The sequence below is a fragment of the Priapulus caudatus genome, unplaced genomic scaffold (assembly GCF_000485595.1).
Source record: "Priapulus caudatus unplaced genomic scaffold, Priapulus_caudatus-5.0.1 Scaffold138, whole genome shotgun sequence".
NCBI lineage: Eukaryota > Metazoa > Priapulida > Priapulimorpha > Priapulimorphida > Priapulidae > Priapulus > Priapulus caudatus.
The window spans coordinates 480,566-496,944 of NW_014577199.1; the positions used below are offsets into that span (position 1 = coordinate 480,566).

Consider the following 16,379-nt stretch of genomic DNA (forward strand, 5'->3'; position numbering starts at 1 on the left):
CACCCTGTGTATACATGGACAAAATGTGAAACATACATACATACAACGGGTAATACATATGTACGGTACATACATGCGACTAGAACCTTAAATTCTCTCCCGCCACCTTGTGTGGCGAGGTAACGGTGCCCTACTCCATCACTCACCGGCGTAGTAGGGCGTATAGCAGGGCGTCTGCAGCGTAGCATCCACCCCCACCCACCGCCCCCCGCAGCGTATCATTCGTGTGGCAATGTGATTTCTGTGTCTTTCAGCCTGAGAACCTGCTATACAGCAGCAAGCAGCCGTCTGCCGTGCTGAAACTGACCGACTTTGGGTTCGCGAAGGAAGTGAAGGCAGACTTCAAGTCGCTGCAGACGCCCTGCTATACGCCCTACTACGCCGGTGAGTGATGGAGTAGGGCACCGTTACCTCGCCACACAAGGTGGCGGGAGAGAATTTAAGGTTCTAGTCGCATGTATGTACCGTACATATGTATTACCCGTTGTATGTATGTATGTTTCACATTTTGTACATGTATACACAGGGTGCGAAATTAACGGGAGTCCGGAGTTAAATACTCCCTGATTTTCTGTCGGACTCCCTGATTTGACATATGCAGGAGTTCGTGTGACTCCCTGAAAATTCTGCTATACTAACTAGTTCGTTCCAGAGCACGGCCTCGCCGAATTACCGTATTTTTCCAGCAAATGTCCAAAGAAAATTTGGCAGATGTGCAACCGCATGAATCTTCAAAATAAGCACATGCATTATTGTTAATATCTTTAATTTTGAACTTCAGACTGCAGACTCACTCATTTTGCTGCAGACTCCCTCTTTTAGAGGGTAGAGGGTCCTAGAGGGTAGAGGGTAGAGGTTGGACTCCCTTGTTCAAAAGTTAATTTCTACTCCTGTATACATAATGATGTATTACCCCTTGTACATGTGTATGTTTCACCGCTTGTATGTATGTGTATTCACCCTATGTACGTTCGTTGATATTTATCACCCAATGCATGTATATATGTATCATCCCTTGCATGTATGTTTGTGTGTACAACTAGTGTCCGTATGTATGTTTACCTTTTGCTGTGGTAGAGCAGTGCAGCAGGGTCCGAGTTTAGCTAGCAATCATCCGTTAATCCTCATCACTTACTTCTGTACTGGCAGCATGCTGTGTCGGAATCCGTGTGAATTGGTGTGTATTCGAAGCGACAATAAAATTGCGATACGGACATTTACACATGCTCGATCACCGATATCAACACTCGCTTACGCCATCCAGATGAGACGGGATACTAGAGAAGCGTTGCCGAAAGGAGGTGTTGATCCGAAGCGCTGAGCGCAGATCTTGCGCGCAGTTCCGCGGCAAGGCGCACGCGACCAGCGGGGGATTCATAGCTGCCAGCGAACAGTCGAGAATTTTAGCGGGAATACAATGAAAGAGCTCAGCTGCATTCAGCTGCTGTTCTTTGGAAGTTTAATGGAAATATCAATGAAAGTGTCAACACCTTCTACTTCTACACTGTGTTGTAGAAGTTTTATTATGAGTTGTATTTTATTATGCGTCAGCGCCTTCATGTAACGAGCGGCAACTGCAGCGGATACATAAGCTGGGTTTTATAATTAATACATGCTGAAATAATATGCCTTTATTCATGTAAATAGAAATGTTGACCTATATACAAACAATGAGCAGGTAATAGTCACAAATATTGTCAATACACATACAAATATTGTCATCACATTGGTCTCTCTTCAAGATAGATACGGGGAAGTTGAAGCGGCCACTGTACGATGAGCTGCAGGCTAGACTGGTACCGGCCTTCACTCAGCCAACTATCTTTGGCTACACTGAAGTGAGTTACGCTAGCGTGTGGAACTGTCCACTGGGTAGCAGTCTATCTGAGTAAGCTGAGCGTTGTGTAGAAGAACGACTTGAAAATGCTATGTACATGGACTCGTTGCACCATCTATGGGACGCCATAAGTTGCAAAATAATGTCAGGGCATGAAACAGCAAAAATGGTAAATTCGTTTTCTACAGAAAAACGATACGCGCCGAGCAGCAAACCAACAATTACCACCATTTGTATGAAATTCTCTAGCTACGTGCGTAGTGAAAAGGGTTGTGGTAATCGCGACAAGCTGGACTGTGCCGACTCTAAATCACTGTGAATTTGTGCATGCCACAAGGCGTGCGCGCTATGTGTTGCAGCGGTGTATTGGACGGTGTTGGAAGTGAAGTTATTAGGTCAAATTAAACATTAAGAATATTACTGGTACTGGTAACTGTAGGGCTAGTAGTAGTAGTGACAAGTTTGTATTTTATTAACCATCGTTTTATTATTGAAACGGTGCAAGTGCCTGTGACCACGGCCCCGGTAGTCATAATGAACGCTTACAAAGACATGACAATATATCGTATTATATGTTACAACTGTATATGGTTGACATTGCCACACTCGCTTCAATTGTGACACAGTGTGTTACAAAAGTCAGAGTTACACATACAACTTCATATGCTAAGTCACTTTTATGACAATAGTATAACATGCTTAATGACGAGCAGATGTGCTCCACATTCTATATGACAGAACTCCTGGTACAGGCGTGTGGCAGAGCGAAGGGCTATAGTTTTAGAGGTATTAAGTGACGTAATACTGGCATATCGAACTATTGACAAAGTTGTGAACACGGTCGTTCGTAGAATCCTAGCATTGCCGATGTAGTAGACTCCAGTGTAGACAGGATTTATAATGGTCGAGTGGCATGATGAACATATCGTAAGAATTGATTGCGACGATGGGCAATTACAGTTAAATTAGGAAATTCCCTAAAATATAGTGATCTATAGTTCATGCAAACAATTGAAACTAACTGTTAACAAATACAACATGACAGTTATAACATATTAATGGCAGAATTAAGACATGTTAAGAATGTATTGTTAGTACGATGCCTCATAAACTGTCTTCTTTCCATGTGTTCTGCTAACAGCTAGTTGAAAAAATGCGACATGAGTTGATGAGTGATTTAATGAAGACACGGAAAGAATGCATACGGAAGAATAGGCGTACTTACCGAATACTTCATAATTTACTAAGGGCATACTTGAGCAGGGGCAAAATCCACTATATAGAAAATAATACACTATATATAACACTATACTTGCGTCGCTCGCCACCAGAAACGCATGCTATAGTTGTGCGCGCACGAACCAACAGTCACGCCGCTGCATGTGGTAGACGCGCGCGCAGAATGAATGCACCCCCGGGTCACAGCCTATCGCGCGCAGGTCGTAAGAACCCACTACGCACCTAACCAAGCTAGCCAGATCACGTGCGTGTGCTAAGAGGTAACGTTTTTGCCCCCTCCATCCGTTAACATTTATTTACAAGTAAACTCCAATTAGCGTCTCGTCTGCGCCAAAGTGCCGGCTCGCCGCGCGCGAAATGAATTACACCGGCGGCTTATACCCGCATATAGCCCCGCGACCGGTGTGCAAGCAAAGTCGTAGGCAAATGATATGGATATAGACTCGTGCATAGACTCGTGCCGCCATCTATTGGACGCCAATATATAGTAGACAGATGTACACTGATTTAGAGTGATGGGGGGAGGGGAACTAAACGTCTGTGGTTTTACAGGAAACAAAGGCGCGCGAATAGCCAAAAATTTTGTGCGATCATTCCGAGCAGCTGCTGCCTACCTGGGTAGTCGAAAGCCGCCTTGCAATGGCCACAACTGCTGAAGGGACCGATAATACGGCTTGAGCCCTTACCCGAAGGGCCTATGTAAAGCTTTTTGAGTGGGGGCAGCGATCCTGTGTTAGTTTTTGCCGCGAGGCGGCGTTGGCGCGCTTCGCGCGGATATCCGGGCTGCAGATCGTCTAGTGAACGACTCTCCTATGGATACATATCGTTGCCATGGCGACAGCAGGTGGAGAACGTTGGTCTGTATTTCTCTGACGTCAGGAATTCGTGTTTGCATTGTTCCTAACTGTGCTGCTGTTCATTTCAGCTCCTGAGGTTCTTGGACCGGAGAAATATGACTTCTCGTGCGACCTGTGGTCGCTAGGTGTCATCACCTACATCCTGTAAGTACTTACTGGGAGATGTGCTTGATGCCGCGCCCCGCCGTGCTACGAATAACTCTTCATTATTGCTTACAGAGTTACGCTGAAACTTTATAGGGGGTTATTGCTGTTTATTTGTGTGAATCTGAGGCCCTAGGATGAGCATGTCTCTTTCTATCAGTGAAGATTTGATGTCGATGTGATATGTAATATATTATCAATAATATTGTAGATATATACTCATTAAATAAGTTTATTCGGTTGGTAGACTAATATATATAACAGGGTTAATTGTTACTCAATCGTGAAGATTGGAAACGTACCGCTTACGTTTCGCCTCCTGCCAGGAGGCTTTCTCAAAGCTAACGGATGATTATCAGTTTTGACCACCAGATGGTGTGGTGGTCAATAGCTTAGTCAACACGTGACTGGTGGTCAAAACTGATAATCATCAGTTAGCTTTGAGAAAGCCTCCTGGCAGGAGGCGAAACGTAAGCGGTATGTTTCCAATCTTCAAGGTTGAGCAACAATTAACCCTGTTATATATATTAGTCTACCAACTGAATGAACTTATTTAATGAGTTACGTTCACAACACTGTCAGAGAACAGTGACTGAAGTCCGATCCTTCGAAAGTTTGGAAAGAAAGATCGCAAGACACAAAAACCATCTAGTGTTTACGTTACGGTGTAAGGACAAAAATATCGTTCCGGCCAGTCTACGTCTGAAATTCCCGATTCGTACAAATTGCGCGAAGGACATTATCTAGAAAGCAGAAAAACAACTCATAAGAGAGAGAATACGATCAGTAAGCTACAAAATCAAGCCATATGAAGACAACAGACTAGTGAATTTAAAGATCTAAAAAAGGCGCCCCTAAACAATGGACTAAGACAGCGCGTCTTGGAGCACCTCACGCATTCCTGCGAGACCGAGTATAAACAAACAAAATGGCGGCAGCAATCGAAGTTTTCAATTCTACAACGAAAGAAGGACAGATCTGCGACCACAACACTCAATCTAACAGGTACGCAACTCAAAAAGTGGGTAGTTAATATTTCTAAATATAAGATGACAATCGCAGAACGGTTAGTCCTAGCTAAAGGATTAAATTTCGCCATCACCCCGAATAAAACCCTCACGGAAGAATTCATTGTAGGCACAGAACAAGCGTGTCACTCTATGCCGACAACAGAAGCTGAAGATTTACGAATGAAAATAGCACACACCATGAGTATGGCTAAACCCCCGAAACCAAATATCACCAAAGAAGAAAAATCGGCCATATTTAAGCTGAAAAAGGAACCCAGTATCATGATCCTACCAGCAGACGAGGGAAAGGCTACAGTTGTGGTGGACAAGGACGACTACGAAAAACAAGTCAATACGATGTAAAGACCTATTTGAAATTAAAGAAAGACACTACAACGAAATATAAAAGCAAACTATTGGTGATTCTCCAACGTCTGAAAAGAGAAGAAAAAATTACTGAAGCCCAGTACAAGTTCCTGTATTCCACGGCCGAAAATGTACCAAGAATCTACTGCACACCTAAAATACATAAAGAAGGCAACCCGTATAGACCTATAGTCGATTACACAGGCTCCATAGCATACAATTTGTCAAAAAGCTTAGCCGATCTACTGGTCGCATTGGTAGGCACCACCGAACATTACATCAAGAACTCAACAGAGCTAGCAGAGGAACTGAAAACTATACGTATGAAACCAGACGAGATATTAGTCTCCCATGACGTTGTCTCACTCTTTACCAACACTCCGATCCTAGAATCGATTAACATAATCAAGTTGAGGCAGACAAAACATTGAAGAAGCGAACCAACCTCACCACAGACGATATCATCGAATTGCTCACGTTCGTCCTTACGACCACATACTTCAAATTCAGAGACCAAATATACAACCAGAAGTTCGGAGCAGCCATGGGTAGCCCGGTCTCGCCTATCATTGCAATCTTTACATGGAATGGCTTGAAACGAAAGCCATCGAGACAGCACCGTCTGATCTCAAACCTAAATTGTGGCTACGCTATGTAGATGACACATTGGAAATCATCAAGTCTGGTACAGTCCAACAATGGACAGAACACCTCAACAACATCGACAGTACCAACAACATCAAATTCACGTACGAGGAAGAACTCGATCAAAAAATTCTGTTCCTCGACACACTCGTCCATAAACGAGAAGATGGTTCACTAAAACTGACGGTGTATAGGAAAAAGTCCCACACGGACCAGTACTTAAACTTCAACTCACACCACACAGTCGACCACAAACTGTCAGTGGTACGGACGCTACTTGATCGTAGGGACAAGATCATAACGGAGAGTGAGGACTGGGAAGTTGAAGCGCCCCACATCAAGAACGCACTAGGAAAATGCGGCTATCCCAATTGTACACTCGAAAAAGTGTCCAAGGAGATGAACACATCACGGGAAAAAACAACATCCCAAAAGAAAACCACAGAGAAACCGAAGGCGATGATTGTCCTACCCTATGTCAGAGGCGTCATGGACGTAGTTCAGCATCACCTAAAAAATGCAGGTGTGGCTTCAAAAGTTAGATCGTTTGAGAACCTAAAACGGCTTTTGGTACACCCTAAGGACAGAACATATATGCACAACATTACGGACTGTGTCTACAAGATACCGTGTGCAATGTGTGAAAAAAGTTAAATTGGAAAAACTGGCCCAAAATTTGAAACCCGCCTTAAAGAACACAAAAAGGACGTAGACACCGTAGCACCCAAATCGTTCACAAGGGCTCAACGAAAACAGTCAGCTACCGAAATCACCAAATCCGCGATCACTAACCACCTAGTGAAGGACAATCACACCATCGATTGGGAGAATTCGAAGGTCATTGATCGCGAGCCAATCAAAATCAGGCGTTAGATTATGAAGGCAATCTGGATCCGCAAGACCCCGAACATCAACCGGGACGAGGGGGGATACAGGCTTAGTCACACCACACCATCTGGTGGTCAAAACTGATCATCATCAGTTAGCTTTGAGAAAGCCTCCTGGTAGAAGGCGAAACGTAAGCGGTACGTTTCCAATCTTTACGGTTGAGTAACAATTAACACTGTTATATATATTATTGTAGATATAGAATATGTAGATCTGATAGATGTCCCTTTGCTTTGATGAATAATCAAGCAATCGTTTCATGTGACTTATCCGCTCAGGGGGTTGTGACTGTGGAAAGTCGTTGTTATCGGCAATTAATCAGCTGTAATTTGATGTTCAATCAAGGTACACACGCAACACGTGTGTTTGAACCTCACCAGGTCCTTGAGTGATCACTGCAGCATGTACGCTCATTGCATTCTTGATGTCCGTGCCTGACATAGCTCTACTGGTGTAGCCCCAGTGCTGTTGTAATATAGCCCTGTAGCAGGAGCGAAAGCACTACACCGGTAGAGCTATGCCTGACGTATCATGACGAGGGAGTATACTCCCTTACCGGCCCACTGTTACAGACTGTGTGGATACCCCCCATTCTACAGCGCGCACGGGGCAGCGATGTCACCCGGAATGAAGAAGAAGATACGGTCCGGTCAGTACGACTTTCCTGATCCGGAGTGGAAACAAGTTTCGCCCCAGGGTAAGAATTATTGCACCCAGAGTAGAGCATGCAGGTGGGGGAGCACAAGCAACTGTCAAACTTATGCGATTGCGCAACATTAGCCATAGGCATGAGCCATGCTATATAGAGTTGATCAGTCTGGTTTAATATTTGGGCATGTCCCGTATTTAGTATATTGCCAACAGGACCTCAGTACAGTATCATAACGTTTGCTAGTAGCCATTGATAAATATTTACCAATGAGTTTGACCATACGGGTGCGTCTGGGTGTGTGCCCATGCTTGTAACCTTCAATAGATTGTTGTCATTGTGAGCAAGCTGAGTGAGTAGCTTTAGGCGCTGCCGTAGTTGGTATGGAAATTTTGCCCATGAACGCACGAACATATGCACGCATGTACACATTTACACATCCACGCAGACACTCACTCACACTTGTGCACACACATTTACAACACATGCATACAGGCAAGCATGTACATGCTTGCACGCGCACTTGTACACACACACACATGCACTTACGCATGCACACACAGGCACCTGTGCCACATTCACGCGCACGCATGCAGGGACGCACACACACCAACACCCACGGGCACATACATGCACTCGGTATGTACACACACAGCGCACACTCACTTCACTTTATTGGGTGATTGGTTATATGGCTCATCGGGTGTTATCCATTGTGTGGCTCTATTAACTACTCTGCTTTTCTTATAGCGATAGAGTTGATAAAGGGGCTTCTGAAGACAGACCCGGCCAAGCGACTGGACATACAAGACGTCATGCGACACAAGTGGATAGCTGTAGGCTTACTTTCAACAAGACCATAATTTGCATAGCACCTTCAACAAATATTGCTGATATTTGTCATGTACAGTCTGATATTGCAGTACTGTATGCACTTTTATAGACCCCATTCTATATATCCACGATTCGTTTTATGAATGAGAGAGTAGAGGGAGAGAGACAGACAGAACGGACAGTAGAGGGGACAGACAGGAAAAGAGGCACAGAAAGAAAGAGAGGAACAGATAGAATGAAAGGGAAGGGAGAGGGGATACAGAGTAGGAAATTGTTTTTGTTGACAGATTATAAGGTAGTGCGTGTGTGTGTGTATGTGTGTGAGAGTGTGTGTGCATATATATGTGTGCATGTGTGTGTGCGTGTGCATGTGTGTGTGCGTGTGCGTGTGTCTGAGTGTGCATGTGCATAATACATTGTTCTAGTCTCGTTGTCGCGTTTGAGATGATCCTGGATGGATAATCACGGTATATATCCCCACAGGAGCACACACTTGTTCCTGCCACACCACTAGCAGCCCCGAAGGTGCTAAAGGAAGAGGCTGACAACTGGGAGGAAGTTCAGGTAAGGAACCTACCACGTTTGAAAGACAGGGATGGGGCGAGCAGGCATTAGGGAGATCAATGCACGTGGGTTATGCCACAGGACAGCATATGCCCCCAGTCCGGCCGATGACAGCTTAATTACCCCAGCATCTAAAAATACGCATAAAACGGCCAGTTGACTGGGCAAGCCACAGTGCCTGCAGGCAGACCCATGCAGATGTTGCCAACTGTTTGTTGTGTCTAGAATTTGATATGTGATGGCGGGGGTGTTGGGGATGTTGCCTACACATAATTCAGGTTATTTCCAAGTGGCCAAAATGTTCGCAACAACCTCATACTTTATATGAATGCCAGCAACCATTATGAATTGTGTGATTTCATCAGTAAAATTTTATTTTGGGGACAAATGTTAATTGTTAGGGTCGTTCGTTATGTTATTAATTTTTAATTTGCTCGCCACCAGGAGGAGCTGACATGCGCACTGCACGCGATGCGCGTTGACCCGGACACAAAGCCGATCAAGCCGATCACGGAGTCGACGAACAATGCTCTGCTGAACAAGCGGCTCAAGAAGCAGCAGCAGCAGCAGCAGCAGCAGATGCCGCAACGTGACGTCACGACGACGACTAACTTGTCGTCGCTGCCACCCACGGGACGACCCAAGTAGCAAGCTGCAAGCAGATGCACAACCCTGCGCGGGGGCGCCACTGCTACGACCGATTCTCAGGAGTGGTGCCGCTACCGTGTGCCGAGTCGCCGGTTGTAAATGACAGTGAAGTGCAGGGTGCGTGCACGTGTGAAGTGCGGATGGAGGCTTGCTGGTGGGCTTGCATGCGTGGGGCTACACAATGTTTCTTGTGATAAGTAGAATTGTATGTGCTCGTGTTTCTGTCATGTTTCCATGTATGCTGACCACAGGCATGTAGCTGATCTTTATGGGTGTGCCTGTGCGTGCGTGCGTGCATCGTGTGTGTGTGTGTGTGTGCGTGCGTGCGTGCGTGCGTGTCTGTGTCTGTGTTCATATGTGTGTTTGTGTAATAGAGAGAGACAGATAGAAATTCGTGGGTCAGAGATATGTGGCTGACAGAAGTGGGAGACAGAGCTGAGACATGCCTGAACTAATGGGTAAACGTTCCTCTAATATGACTGAAACCTTGACAAGGCTACCTTGAGACACAGCTGAGTCCTGGTGGAGAACAGAACAGCAGTAAATAGGGAAGAGTGAAAAGCCTAGTGCCACAGTATAGTGATACCTGCTCAAAACATTTCTCGTATGCAGTCACTGGCAGCGACGTTACCATGGTTACTGGAGCTGTCTTGTCAAATATATTCTTTTACTAGAGTTCTGATTTTGTTTATCGTCCGTCAATGGTGCATGCATCGTTGTGGTATTATCTGTTTCATTTCATATTTTCCCAGTAGGTGGGGCTAGTACGCAGCCGTAAGTGAAAGTCGGGTAGGTTGCGGTGATTTGTGAAGCGGTGATTTATGAAGCGTGAGTCTGGTTACGTGTTTTAACGGAGGAATTTTGTTTGTGGCACTGAAAATACCACTTTTAAGTAAATGTGACGTATGCACCTTGCGTCCTGTATGCCTCGGGTATCTGGGGCCCCAGTTGATCTGCCAGATGTCTAGCGGGTCAATTGTGTGTTAACTTGTAATATGATTAGATGGTGTGGACCAATTCGCCCAATGTCGAGTAAATGTTTGCGTGGTAATAATGAATGCCTTAATTTAGTATATCGTATTATTATCAGAAATGAAATAAACAGTGTATGTATACAGCAAAAATACGTACTGTCTTTATGTTTGTGTACTGTGATATTAAATTATTATATTAATTATAATTTATATGTGTATGCACGCATATGCACGAACGAGAACATTTTACATCATAAGATGTTAGTCATATTAGTTACTTGCTACTGTAGTGAACCTGTTGTTGATGTATTGGTGAAGCGGGGAACTTTCGTAATGATTGTTATTTAGTACAACTGCTTCGTTTTCTGACACTTTTTTTGCGTGAGGAGTTCACATGGTTTTAACGTGGCCACCTGCCTCTCCTACTGCACTCATCCAAGACCAATAAACTGTGGCTAATAATCGCTTTACAATCTGACTTCTTTGCTATTCTCAGCTAGCCGCCGGATTGTAAATGAGAAAAATGTCTCGGTCAGAATATATTGCGAAGAGTATCACCAGAGACCATAGAACAGAGTTCTATTAGTGTTCTAATAGGCGCGTTCACACTGGCGCGAATTAGCGGGATGCAAATCCCGGTTTTTGCATCGCGATCGAAATACCGAGATTATTACAAGTGTGAACGCAATGATCTCACTAATAATCGCGATCAGCATCGTGCTCCAAATCGCACTTTTGACTGCGATTATTTGGAATTAGCGCAATTATTTGCGTGTGTGAACGCTCGCGCAAATAATCCCGGTATTTTCTATCCCATCATTCCAAGCGAGTGAGCAGTGAGCATGTGCAGTAAGCATCATTCCGGCAGTGAGCATGCGCAGTTCGATTAATAGAATTATCCCGCTCGGCGATTAGCGAGATATTTCCGCCTGTGTGAACAACGACACAATTATCTCGGTATTTCCATCGCGATTAGCATCGCGGTTTTTCTTGTGTGTGAACACGCCTATTGTCTCTAGTATCACCGTACATGTTAGGGATATTTCTCATAGCTCTCAGCTCCTTTACTGAAGATTCAAGATTCAATAACATACTCGTTCCACATCTCGCCACCAGATGTAATAACTCAATAAATAATAAGCTAATAAAACTCAAAATTCATATAGACACATGTCTTCGCTATAATCTCTGTGAATATTGAGTTTATTGAAGCGCAATTAGATTAATTAATTAGCACATGCACGCGCGGTATCGCTCATAGGCTAATATACGCACGGCAATGGGCGGCAGGAAAGTGTATCTCGCGAACGAGTTGGCTTATTATTCTAGAATTCTAGATACATATAGACACGTGTCTTAGCTATAATCCCCGTGAATTTTGAATTTATGGATGCACGATTAATTTAATTAATTATCAAATATATGCGCGTGGTATCCCTCATAGGCTAATATACGCACGGCTATATGGGCGACAGGAAAGTGTATTAACTCTCATATCTCGCGAACGAGTTGGGTTATAATTCTAGACACATGTCTTGGCTATAGCCTCCGTGAATTTTGAGTTTTATTATCTTATTATTTATTATTATTTATTGAGTTTCTACATCTGGTGGCGAGGTGTGGAACGAGTAAAGGAGCTGAGAGCTATGAGAAATATCCCTAACCCACCGTACATTGGGGGAGGTGGTGGAGCACCCGATTCTCGTGCAGACTTGCGCCCCTGCTAAGAGTATTATCGTTAACATGTCTATACAGTGTATTCATATGAAAACGTTGCCACAACATATAAATGTGTCATGTGTATCGAACATATAAAGCAAACACTTTCATGCAATGTACATTGTGTACATATTATCCTACTGTGCATGCGCGTGGGGGCAGTAACCTGATGTAAGTAGCATCTCCCTTAGATCTGCGTCCCTCTTCAGAATATGCTTATCACATTATATTCTACATATCGTACACTGTGAGAAGTACTGTAGTCTATGTGCAGAGACTTGGTTTCCTGCATTGAGTATATTATCGTAGTTTAGTGATATCCATGAGCGCATCCTGTGCGATTTCCCTCTACCGCGTATCCTCGTTGGTTAATCGTAAGTGGAACAAATTACTGCGCCGAGATACCGCATCCTGCGCGGCATAATCCTAGCCAGACAGCCAGCTAGCGCGCAACTGAGATATATATGGTCACGTCATAAAATACCGTGCTTTACACCGTGTCGGTTGTGTGTGCGTTGGCATTGCGCTACATGGAATAGGGCCGAGTGAACATGGAGTAGCAATGCTCCACGGATGATGTTGATGATCAAGGATTAGCGTGGAAGAAAACTCAAGAAAGACGCGACATCTTTTAGGATCGGCGATCGTCTGCAACGGTGCTCGCGTCTAGCGAAGAAATCGCGTCATCTGGTGATGACAACGGCTGAAAAAAACGGTTGACTGTCGCCGACAACTATGTTGCTACGTTATTCGCGTCAGCAGGGATATTTGAAATGTCTACGCAATTCCTCGACCGCGGAGGAAGTGTCCGGTGATAAGGTGGACGGAAGCATATAGCCCTACGATGCACGCATGCTTAACCGTATCTATAACGTGTATATACGTGGATGACACTGGCTGCAACGATGGGCTTCGGCTTCGCTAGGTAATGATGTTCCTGAAATGTTTGTCGTAAATGTAGGTCCGTGAATGTGCGTGTTAGCATGGTAATGCGCGTATGTAACACCTTTATGCTGACGTGAGAACTTTATTGCCGAGCTTCTATAACTATATGCCGCCAGATCACGAATACTGTGATCTCTAAAATATAGGCACGCGCGCACAAAGTCACTGACCGAGAGAGAGAGAGATATATAGAAAGGTGAGAGAGAGAGGGATAGAGCGCCAGAGTGACCAAGAGGGGAGAGAATGTTAGAGCGAGGGAGTATATGGTGTGCGTGCGTGCGTGCGTGTGTGCCTGTGTGCGTGCAGGAGCGCACGCGTTTATGTGATTTAATTTAATTGTGCAATAAAGCTTGCAGTATATACGGTATATATAGTAAACGCTGTATTGCACGGCGCCGCCATCTCTATTGCGTGTTTCTCCCGCGCAGACGCGTGTCTGCCGCCGCCCTCGCTTTCTCCGTCTGCCTCCTCCTCTACGCGAAATGGAACATGCTCCGTCAGAACATACAACTACAGGCGTCGGTAGTCACGGTAGCGGAAGTGACGCGTGGATTCACGACCGACGCTACCGACGCCGACGAGGCAGACGACCGGAACCGGAACTGCTCGGCCATTCATGATGTCTTCTTCCTTAAGGTTGCTGTCGCTTATAATTAAAATACAATAATATATGATAACAAAGATCTAATGCATAGTAACAAAAATGTATCTACTTGCTAGTTAATGAATAGTATATTTTCGTAAAATGGAATTCTCCGATTTTTTTCGGATGGTCTCGTATCATTTCTTTGGAAATCATCGTTTCTTTTCCAGCACTCTCATGTCGTTTCCGCATTTTCGTGCGTGCCATTGTTTCGTGAATACTGATATGTATTACAATCGTATATTTTTTAAATATTTATATATAAGTTATATTATTGAATACTTAGTTATGCTGGTTAAGCGTAAGCAGCAATGAAAATAGATGTTACTAGCCTTTCGATGGTAGGTACTAGAAACTAGCTGAATTATAGGCAATCTATGTTGTGCTGGCTGTAGGCCTAGTAGGGACACTGTTCACGCTCTTTGCATGGCTATCATCTGTGATCTCGGATTTAATGATTCTTGGATGATTCTTGGATCCAATGATTCTCGGATTGATTATGATCCCAGATTGATGTGATAAAATGGAGCATACGTATGCAAGCAGAAATTTCCACTTACAGCTTACTTTAAACGTTACAGATAATTAAGTACCGGTGGTTGTTATATAATGCCCTCCGTGTCGTATCGTGTCATGTCGTACCGAATCGCATCGTATCGTATCGTATCGTTTCATCTCCTCCTCCCCGCATCGTTACAGGTGCACAAATGTGCCAGCAGCACGCTACAGAACATGTTCATGCGCTACGGCAAGCGGCACAAGCTGACGTTCGTGCTGCCACCTCGCGGTAACTACGTCGGCTACACATCGCCGCTCGACGCCAGCGCCATCGTGCGTCATCCGTCGGGTGTCTACAACATGCTCGTTCACCACTCGCGCTTCGAGCTGCGCAGTGTGCGTGCGCTCATGCCTCGCGCCGTGCTCACGGCCGTCGTGCGCCGTCCGGCCGCCGTCTTCGAGTCGCTCTACCACTTCTCGCACTGGGAGCAGCGCTTCAACGTCAACCTGACGACGTTTCTCACCGACCCGCGCGGCTTCACCGCCAGGAAGCACGCGAAACCGGGCCGCTCGCCGCCGCCGCGCAACAGCATGCTCTACGACTTCGGCCTGCCAGCCGAGCAGTTCTGGAACAAGACGCGCATCTACGAGACGGCGCAGGCGGTGCGCGCGACCTTTGACCTGGTGATGCTCGCCGAGCGTATGGAGGAGTCGCTGGTGCTGCTGCGTGCGCTGCTCTGCTGGCCGTGGCGTGACGTTGTCGTACTGAGCGCGAATGTGCGAGCGGCCGAGGCGAAGCGGCAAAGCGGCGGCGGCGGCAGCGGCGCCATGACGGCCGAGCTGGCACACTCGATCGAGACGTGGAACTGGGGCGACGCCATCTTGTACGGCGTGCTGGCAGACACCTTCGAGTCGCGCGTCGCCGCCTACGGGCGCGCGAACATGCAGCGCGACCTGGCGGTGCTGCGCCGAGTCACGAGGAGGGAGCATGCGCGGTGCATCGCGGGAACAGCGTCGAACGTCGAACAGACGGACGCGCGTCTGCGCGCCTACAGCGATGACGTCATCACTTTTCGCCTACACGAGCTGACAGACGCGTGCGTCGATCTGGCGAAGACGGAGTTACAGTTTACCAACGAACTGCGAGAGGCCTTACTGGAAGACGTACGGAGACACTCGCGTCGAACGATGACGTAATGCCGCGGCCGCGCGTGCGCACTAGCGTCCGAGCAAGTGACCTATTTGTCTAGCGTGATTGTCACGTAGTTCAAGTGAGTTATTGCTGTGATATGGTGTTCTAAAAAAATGTGGCGTGCGCGCGTGAAGAGCATGTGCAGAGTAGGCTAGCTTCGACCCATTAACAATATCCCCAGGGTGGGGTGGGTTACCTATCTCAGACATCACAGCCAGGTCGATGACACTACGAAACTGGCTCGTGGGATGATGGCGAGGAACAGGTCGTGAGCGCGTGCGAGGGACGAACAGGTTCGAGTTGATAACTCGAAGTGTCTATAATTAGCATTAAAACGCGGAAGGTAGTTTTAATGAAGCGCATAGATTAAAAACTGGATCGAAAGCTAACCGAATGAGCGTCCGTATACTTGCGTGGGGGGGGGGTTCATGTGCATGTGTGCGCGCGTATACATGCCCGTGTGTGAGTGCGCGTGTGTATGCCTGCGTGCGTGTTTGTGGCTGAGGAAGGGCGCGCATGCATTCGCGGATATATAAATGTGTGTTTGTGTGTGTGTGTTGTGTGTGTGTGTGTATATGTGTATGTGTGTGTGTGCGTGTGTGTGTGTTTGTGTGTGTGTATGTGTATGTGCGTGCGCGTGCGCGCGCGCGCGAGTGTGTGTGTGTGTGTGTGTGTGTGTGTGTGTGTGTGTGTGTGTGTGTGTGTGTGTGTGTGTGTGTGTGTGTGT

The 16,379-nt window shown here is 46.0% G+C and overlaps 2 protein-coding genes across 3 annotated transcripts in view; both read left to right on the forward strand.

The window, feature by feature from the left end:
- The window catches only part of LOC106806048 (MAP kinase-activated protein kinase 2-like), a 30,966-nt gene extending 20,159 nt beyond the window's left edge, over positions 1 to 10,807 (forward strand). For both annotated transcript variants that reach the window (XM_014807890.1, XM_014807891.1), the window contains exons 5-10: positions 255 to 384; positions 4,002 to 4,077; positions 7,559 to 7,683; positions 8,386 to 8,471; positions 8,953 to 9,033; positions 9,478 to 10,807. In XM_014807890.1, coding sequence (XP_014663376.1) covers positions 255 to 384; positions 4,002 to 4,077; positions 7,559 to 7,683; positions 8,386 to 8,471; positions 8,953 to 9,033; positions 9,478 to 9,681 — 702 coding nt within the window. In that variant the 3' untranslated portion in view covers positions 9,682 to 10,807. The remainder of the gene's footprint in view (positions 1 to 254; positions 385 to 4,001; positions 4,078 to 7,558; positions 7,684 to 8,385; positions 8,472 to 8,952; positions 9,034 to 9,477) is intronic.
- Positions 10,808 to 12,903: 2,096 nt separating this feature from the next.
- Positions 12,904 to 15,657, forward strand: LOC106806042 (galactosylceramide sulfotransferase-like). The gene is made up of 3 exons (XM_014807885.1): positions 12,904 to 13,299; positions 13,748 to 13,955; positions 14,662 to 15,657. The coding sequence occupies exons 1-3, from the start codon at positions 13,262 to 13,264 to the stop codon at positions 15,655 to 15,657; spliced, it is 1,242 nt and encodes a 413-aa protein (XP_014663371.1). The 5' UTR covers positions 12,904 to 13,261.
- The last annotated feature ends 722 nt before the right edge of the window (positions 15,658 to 16,379 follow it).

Coding starts and splice junctions, on each gene's coding strand:
- LOC106806042 (XM_014807885.1), top strand. CDS start 13,262: ATGACACTGGCTGCAACGATGGGCTTCGGCTTCGCTAG. Junction 13,300..13,747: donor ATGGGCTTCGGCTTCGCTAG/GTAATGATGTTC, acceptor TCTCCCGCGCAG/ACGCGTGTCTGCCGCCGCCC. Junction 13,956..14,661: donor ATGATGTCTTCTTCCTTAAG/GTTGCTGTCGCT, acceptor GCATCGTTACAG/GTGCACAAATGTGCCAGCAG.